This window comes from Canis aureus, chromosome 17, assembly GCF_053574225.1.
Source record: "Canis aureus isolate CA01 chromosome 17, VMU_Caureus_v.1.0, whole genome shotgun sequence".
In the NCBI taxonomy this organism is placed as follows: Eukaryota; Metazoa; Chordata; class Mammalia; order Carnivora; family Canidae; genus Canis; species Canis aureus.
The window spans coordinates 56,145,500-56,154,079 of record NC_135627.1 but is presented as its reverse complement, the minus strand read 5'-3'; the positions used below and the strand labels follow the sequence as shown (position 1 = coordinate 56,154,079).

The window sequence follows — 8,580 nt, the reverse complement described above, 5'->3', positions numbered from 1 at the left end:
AAATATTTCATGGAGCAGAAAGAAAAAAACATGCTGCCAAATAATCACCCTTCCACCAGGGATCTGCAGAAGACTCAAATGTTGAGAGTCTGCTTCGAAGCAGGCACCGTGCCGGGACTTCTCCATACATCATCTTAGTCTCCACAATGACCCTGAGAGACTAATTTCTATTATCCCCACATTGCAAGTGTGGGAACCAAGCCTCCGTGAGGTTAAGAAACCCGTCTGAGGTGATACAATGGGAGAAACAAACGACACAATAGTTCCATTATAACAGAGGATGTAGAAAGGGGAAGTCTGGACTTTTCTGAATTGCAAATTGTGTCTTTAAGGAATCTGTGGGAGTATATGCTTACTTTTATTTGATTGTTTTTTTAAGTGAGGCAATGAAAGAACACTGAATGCTTTCCTGGTGAACCGCTAAAAGCTTGTTCTGGCAAATGAAAACTTCAGAAAGCAAATTCAGGTGTTGTGGCCCAGCAACGCTTATTTATGAACCACATAATGAGAGGGTCCGGGCGCTCATCTCCTATAACGTCATATCACATCGCCTGAGCTTCTAATCAGTTCAAATGTGGTTACCTTCTCGTTTTGTGTCAGTGCAATTATTTTTTCAAAGTATAAAGTTTCCGTTAATTAAAATGGAAGCAGCAATTAGGTGTTTGGCTCACTTGTTTCTCAAAACATTGACTTGGTTTTAAATTCAAGTTAAAACTAACATCTGCTTTTGTCCTGGTTTTAGCATATCCTACGAGGGGTTTTTCCTATTTTAACGGTGTTGTTTTTATTGCCTGACCAGGTCATAGATGCGGGTGTCCTAGGTGTGCGCATGCTTTGCCTACATTACACCCCAAGCACTGTAGCCAGAGGAGGGTGACAGCCATTCAGAAGGATCACTGGGCTCCCACTGTGGGTGCAATTCACCCACAAGGCTGATGCGTCCTCACCCGGGTGCCAGGTGACTTCGCCACAGAGGAACCACTAAAGACAAGGGGAGACACAGCACACTCAACTCTCGTGGTGTGTTAGTTGCGAGGATTGACTAAAGCCATCAGAACTCGTTCCCAAGATACCTTAGGGCATTCTGTGTACTGTTCCGGAGACTTTCTTCCAGAACCAGCTTAGTGCCCCCACCTGCCCCACTCTGGAGAGGGAGCTCGGACAGAAGCCTGGGATGCCCTCTGCCTGCGTCAGCACAGAAATGTGCTGCCTGCATTCGCCGATGTGGTGTGTGTGCTCCTAATCCCTATTTCAATGTCTCCAACAATCTAGTGGTTAATTAGCAATTTGCTGCCCACCAATATGCAAATGGATGACAAGCAAAGGCCCTCCACATCTGTAATTATTTTGCTGATTTACAAGCCACTTTCCTCTCTGTGTAGGTTTTTGTGTGTGTGTGCATTCATGCATCAGGGATTTCATTATTTTTAGCAGCATACTCTGTGCATTTTTATGCTTTAATATTCTCAGGCTTCGGTAATTACAGTATATATATATATATATATATATATATATATATATATATATATATATATATATATCCCCCAACACTACCACCTCCAAATGCTTTTGTTAGGGATTCTTTGCTTTGATAAAGATTGGAAAGTAAGATTTATCAAGGGGCTGAAATCCAAATTACGGAGAGCACAAGATTGAAAGATGCACGTTTCTATGCTGCCAAATCCCTGATCTGGAATCGGAGTCTTGTAATATTTGATTTTCTCCCAAGCAGCTCTGGTGAGTCGAGCCCCGATCTGCGTTATTCCATCTGCCTACTTTGGAGCAGGGTGTTTTACTATTTCGCGGTTTCAAAATGCTTTATGTTTTTGGTGGGGTTTTTTTTGTTTTGTTTTGTTTTGTTTTGTTTTGTGTGTGTGTGTGTGTGTGTGTGGTTTTTTTTTTTTTTTTTTTTTTTTTTTTTGCCGGCGCATTAAGAAAGGCTCTCATGTTAAATTAAGTCAATTAATAAATGGAGACACATTAAGCAATCAATTTTGTCAGCCTATCTCCGCAGCATTATGTACGGTCGGCTGTAATCGCAAGATAAATGCAATGTGCTGATCTATGGTAATGTTCAATAATACATTCTCCGCCAGGCTCAATTCATCAGGGAGTTTCGGGAGGGGAGGCATTTGTTATTGGCTGTCTCTGCACCTCAAGGATAACATTTCTGTCCTTTTGATTGGCCGCCTCACTGCTGCAAGATTCTAACCGTCTTATTTTGATGATGAATCTGAAGGCACGCTGAGCTGAGCCGGGCTGGAGCGGAGGGTCCTTGCAGAGCCCAGGACTTCCAGCTCCTGACGCCCCTCGCCGAGCCAGCAGCATCCCTCCCCCCCACCACCCCAAAAGTTGTGATGCTTTTCTTTACCCAGTGCTTTGGGGCTGTGTTAGATCTCATTCACCTCCGCTTTCAGCACTACAAGGCTAGACGGGTTTTCTCCGCTGCCGGGCAACTTGTCTGCGTGGTAAACCCCACGCACAACCTAAAGGTGAGTTGCTGTGGATCGTTTGACATTCGTGCAGCTGGGGTTAGGGTCCTTCCCCCTCCCCCGCCCCGCCCCCCCCCTCGGGGTTAGAGACCGCCTGCGCTAGGGGACTCGGAGGGGGTGCCTGGGGTCTTGGGGTGTCTTGGGGTCTCGGTGATCGCGCCTTGTGTCCCCCCCCATTGGCAGGAACGACTGGAGTGATGGCCTGGCCTCTCCGCCCCACCCCCCACCCGCACCCCGAGGTGTCAGGGTCAGGGTCGGGGTCAGAAGCGAGGGCGGTGGAGGGAGTCAGGGGGGCGTCCTCTCCTGGATCCCATATATTCCCGGGGCAAGTGTTCAGCAGCCAGGATGTGAGAAGTTGCCCACGCTGCGGACCGTCCCGCGCGTGCAGGAGAGAGCAGGCAGGCAGTGGATTTCGGAAGCTCCTCCTGGGGACGCTGAAGTGGGGAGGGGGGACTTGGGAGTTGGTGAGGGGGCTCCTTCTGCGAAATGTCTCTCCTTGTGCTCGGACTAGGCGCGTGAGGGTGGGGGGTGGAGGGTGGGGAGGGGACATCCGGAGGAGTTTGCTCGCTGGGAGCTAGCTGCACCCCTGCCGCGGGGACCCAGGGGGCGGCTGCTGCATTTGTGCCTCCAGGTGGATGCCCTTTAAAGAAGAGCCGGGATCTGGGATCATCTGGGATCTGGGATCTGGGAAGACAGCCGGCTGCACAGCCGAGACTGATGGGGGAATGAGTGCAGAGCCCGCCTTGGCTGGGGTGGGGGGAGCCAGTGCAGGGGGGTCCGGGGATGCAGATGAGCTGCTCCCCACCTTGGACCCTCCGAGCCACCTTGGCTCTGCTTTCAGATAAACGATGGACTGGTTAGGGGTCGCTTGCGGGTCCTGGTCGGGGTGCACAGGGCTGGGCGGGGGGGGGGGGGGGGGGGGGGGGGGGGGGGTGGGGGTGGGGGGGGTGGGGGCCGCAGCCTGGGGGGGCAGCAGTCTCTGCGGGGAGGGGTCTGGCATTCTGACCACTGTTCTTGGGGAGGAAAAAGTGTTGCTTGTTGCTCCTCACTTTGTAAACTCCTATGAGGCATCAGACTGTCCTCAGGCAGCGCCCTGCAGGTCAGCACAGATGGGTGCCTTCCCCCCTGCCCCCCCTCCCCATTCCTGGAAGTCCCTGGGAGGGACCACCTGCCTGCAGGCCCTGCAGTCTAGAGGTGGCCAGGCCTGGGGAGGGTGGGGAGGGGGGTGATGGACCGCCCTGGGGCTGCTAGGGTGCACAGACTAGGAACTGGCTCCCTGGGGTACCCAGTCTGTGACCAGCACCCTCCCGCTCAACTGCTCTCGCTCCCTCCTTCCTACGCTCCCTCTTTCTCTCGCTCTCCCTCCCCTCATCCCACGGTCTCCTTTTGCCTCCGTGGCTTAGTTTTATAAATGAGAATTCACTGCTGGTCACCCTTGGCGAAGCAAGGGTACGGCGTACATACTAAGATATGATTCTGAATTCCATTTTATGGCCACTTTTGAGACCGCATTCAAACTCCCATTATTTTGTCACTTTACATTAGTTACTTCCCTGTGGCAAGAAATTTTGTTTACTCCTGTTTTGCATTTTAATACCTTTAAAAATTGTTTATGAGACTTAGCATTTCCAAAGTTGGAATTTATATGGTTCATGGACTACAGCTGATGATGGAGGAGAGAGGTGCTAAGATCTTGGGGGTGGGGTGGGGTGGGGTGGGGTGAAAGGCATCCCTGTACATCTTTTCCGTGAGGTCTGCGGTCTGCCCAGATCGTGCTAAATAGTCCTGCTGCCCAAAACCCAGGAGTTCAGAGTCAGGGTTGGAGGCTCTGCATCAGCTCTCACCAAGCTCAGCCCTCAAAATAGTCAATCTCTCTGAGCCTTCCCTTCCTCACCTTCGAAATGGACATATGAATGAATATCTCCATGGCTCTGTGAGGCTAAAAAGAGTTACTAGAGGCGGATGATGTGCTGTCTAGCACTCTCCTCAAAAAAAAAAAAAATCATGCTAGTGTACATATAACCTGTGGGGTTTCACTAGGAACTTGAAAAGTCGTCATTCAAGTCTTTAGCCCACTTAGAAACCATATAAAGTGACAACATAAAAATAGGTGGCATATGCCTTGGGAGGCTGTTTTCTATGGCTCAACTTTTCAAACATATACTCATTTGGCTTTTCATTTCCCATAAAAATCCACTTAGAGATTTTGCTCGGACAACCATCACCGAGGTAAACAAAGCAAGGTGAGGGCTGCTGATGCTGTGAGAGGGTCTGGCAAGGTGCGCGGGACTCGCAGAGGCCGTGCCGAGCAGAGCCCTCTGCAACCCAGGGTACCTTTACAGTGTCTCGATAAGGACCATGTATGTGCTCTCCCAGGGTCCAGGTAGCCCATTCAGGTAAATGTTACCTGCTTTGCAAACCGGAGGGCTAACAGCCATGTGCAGCGCTTTTGAAAAGAACAATTCTATAGGAGCATTGCTGCCCCCATCATTCGCATTAAAAAGTGAATAAAACCTCAAAAGAAAAGTGCTCCTTCTAAGCATTCATTTCCATAGACAGACCACAGAAATATGCCTTGGATATAATAAGCTGTGATCTACACGGAGGAAAAAAAATCTTTTTTTTTTTTTTTTTTTTTTTAAGAAAAAGAGATTGTGGCAATGTTAACCCAGAAGAGCTATTGATCTGTGGTGCTTCCCTGCACTTTGTATGACAGGCTGCTACATGAAATGGTGACCAAGGACAGAAACTGCAACCTTGCTTTCAATTTTCTAGGTTGCGTGCAGCTACAAAGAGGGCTGGGAAGCCTGTGTTTTTCTTTGTGGAAGCATATTTGCGCTCTGTCCTTTCCCAGGCTTCCCCGAGAATTGCTAACAGTATTCGAGGACCGGAGGCAAGTGCTGAGTTATAATGAAAATTCACTTACTGAGCAGAGAAAATCGTGTATTTACCATGCTTCTATAGGTCACCTTCATTCTCAATCTTATTATGGCGATTACTCAGTAACCCGGGATTCCTTCGAGCAACCTGATGCCTTTATGCTTCTAAACGGAAAAGCAGACGCCCTCCTGGGAATGCAGACACCCTGGGTAGAGCCATCACACCCCTTAAGCCCATCCTAATTAAAAGGGGGCAGTCGCCAGGGCTGGAACGTGAGGGATGGGAACCCCGGGGACCTCTGCTCTAAGCGAGGGGCAGGCAGAGGGAAGCTGCATGGCAGGGGGCCCCCCTTGGAGTGCAAAGGACATTCCGTGTTTCCCCATGTCCGTCCTTCTGTCTGCTTGAACGGATGGCTCCGGGCACAGATCAGGACCCCCCATTCCTCCTTCCCACTTCATGAAGAGTGACCACCCAGAGCCAGTGTTCTTGGCTTGCTGCCCCGGCTTCATTCAAGAGGTTACATAGATGTGGCTACAGGCTTCAGGCCGGCGGCGGGGCCCCAGCTCCTGCTCCTGATTCAGCATTCCTTCCTCCCTCATGTTTTTCCTTATTTCCAAATCAAGGAGGCCTTTCTCTACTGGCGCCTCTCCCGCTGGCACTAGCCCCTTCTATAATGCCCTGGCCCCGGGCAGCCCTCCCCCTCTGGCTCCCCACCCCTAGGGACCTCCTCCAAGGGCTGGGATGGCCAGGCCCTGCACCCAGGCCCTTCCAGCCCCTCCAGGGTCGGTCTCTCGCGCTTCCCAAGCAGACAGTACTTGAGCCGAGGCTGCTGGACCACTTCCTCCTCTTAACTACAGCTCTTGATAAACTGGATTCTGAAAGACTAGCAAAACGCTTTCTGGCAAACTTCTGAAGAAGGCCCTGGCCAGTACCAAAGTCGTTGCTGAGACCCCCAGCGCCCTCCGTAGCGTCTAGTACAGAGGGTATAACCTCCCCACTTGTCGTGGAAGGCTACTCATGCCTCCATCCAGCTGCTCCTAGACCTCTTCTTCTTGTTTTTTGTTTTTTTTTTTTAAGATTTATTTATCTGAGAGAGTGAGTGCACTGCGTGGGCATCATGGGAGGAGCAGACGGGAAGGGGGAAGGGAGGAGGAAAGAATCTCAGGCAGACTGTCTGCTGGATGCAGAGCTGGTCGAGAGGCTCCAGCACACCACCCTGAGATCACGACCTGAGCAGAAACCAAGAGTCTGATGCCCACCTGACTGAGCCACCCAGTGCCCTCTTCTTCATTGTAGCCATTAACCTTGGGCTCGCAGACAGACACACACACACACACGCGCACACACACACACACACACACACACACACACGCATGAGGCGGGAGGGGCATCCACATGCCTTTCATTCCAAGACCCATTTCATCCCAACTGGACCCGTGTGGATGAATGTGTGTTGAGTGATGGGTGAAGGGGGGCAGGGGTGTGGGCTGCACTGAGAAGGAGAGAGATTACCAAAGGGAGGGAACAGAGGAGAAGAGATCTGTGGCAAAGCCAAACATCGCCTCTCCTGTTTGTGGGATAATCTTTGGAAATCCCGTTACCGCCCTGAGGCTTTCACTAACTCTGCTCGACACAGTGCAGCAGGCCCCTGAATGAGAGCTAAAGACCCGAACATTGTTTTTTAGAGATTTACAGGTGGCCTTTGGAGTGTTCAGCCTCAGTACCTGTTTTAAAGCAGTTAAAGGCTTCTGACAAGATTGTTTTGTTAACAGCTAGCGCGTGTGGGTGACTCAGCTCTTGTTGACATAACGCGCCTCGGAGGATCCCATTCCCCATCCTCTGGAAATGTCACCGTCTTCCTTCTGCTGCCCTCTCTCAAGTCCCCTCACAGTTCATTAGCACCTTGGAGGAGCCCAGGCCAGGATGAGGGAGGGGCTGAAACTGGGGGTGGTCGCTCTCTGGGCTTTATTCTCAAAGCTTCCGCGTGCAGCCTCTTCCAGCCCTTGGGTTCCTGTGAATAGTCTGACACCACTCCACCGGCACAGAGCGGTGGTGCAGCGCTTCTGGTTGACGATGATTGCAGATGAGGCTCCCGAGTCACATAACCAACAGCCCCGAGCCCCGAGCCCCGAGCCGTCGTTCGCTGGCTGCGTGCTAGTGATGGAGGGGCAGGCAGGCTGCAGCGCCCCGAGCTGCTGCGGTGAGCCGATTACCGCCCTGCTCCATCTATCCAGCAGCCCCAAAGCAAATTTTGTGTGACTCCCTTAGCCATGGTCCCTCAAGCTGCAGAAAACTGTGGCCGAAATTAGAAAACAGGTACTGAAAGCTTTCCTTAAAATCCACAGAGAGGTCAGAGCTATCTGGATGACTTCCCTGGGGTAAGGCCGAGTATGTTTCTAGCCACTAACAATAAGAAAGAATAAATAAGCGGCCGTCCACGAAGGGATTTTACCCTTAATGGAGTCATCTGGATTCAAATAGTTCTGTTCCTCAAAGGCGAGAGGTGGCCCGTCTAGACGCTCCCTTGTGACCTGGAAAGGGTTGGTTCCAGAGAACGGAGACCTGTCCTCCCACAGGGGCCTGACGCTCTGGGAATGACACAGAGAGTGTCAGAGCTGGGAGGTCAAACCTTCTCACTGCATAGTCCAGGAAACTGAGGCCAGAGAGGGGGAAATGATGAGTATTCGTTTCCGAGGACTGCTGTAACAAGTTGGCACAAACTGGGTGGCTTAAAACAACAGAAATGTATGCCCTCGCAGGTCAGGAGGCTACAAGTTCAAAATGAAAGGTGTCAGCAGGCCCGTGGCTCCCTCTAAGGCTCTCCAGGGAAGAATCTGCTCCTTGCCTCATCCAGCTTCCCTTGGCACCATGTGTTTCTAGGCTGGTGGCCACATCCCCCCAGTCTCTGCCCCTGTGGTCCCGTCGCCTCTGTCTCTGTGTGCCCTCTCCTCTGTGTGGCTATCTTATAAGGATACATGTGACTGCCTTTAAGGCCTCCCTGGTTCATCTAGGATAAGCTTCTCCTTCCAAGATCCTTAATTTAATTCTACCTTTGGTCATATCATATTCACTCTTTTGCCATATAAGGTCATCTTCACAGGGGCCAGGACATGAACATATCACCTGGTGGACCACCCTTCAACCCACAACAGGACTTTTGCGGAATCAACCCCAGTGACAGAAATGGAACCATGAGTTAGGTCTCTTA

General features: G+C 51.1%; 1 protein-coding gene across 1 annotated transcript in view; it reads left to right on the top strand.

Annotated features, from left to right (window-relative positions):
• Window positions 1-2,219: 2,219 nt before the first annotated feature.
• Window positions 2,220-8,580, top strand: part of SIAH3 (siah E3 ubiquitin protein ligase family member 3) — a 72,371-nt gene continuing 66,010 nt past the window's right edge. Inside the window, exon 1 of the mRNA XM_077855660.1 lies at window positions 2,220-2,492. Within this exon, the coding sequence (XP_077711786.1) occupies window positions 2,358-2,492 (135 nt within the window). The 5' untranslated portion in view covers window positions 2,220-2,357. The remainder of the gene's footprint in view (window positions 2,493-8,580) is intronic.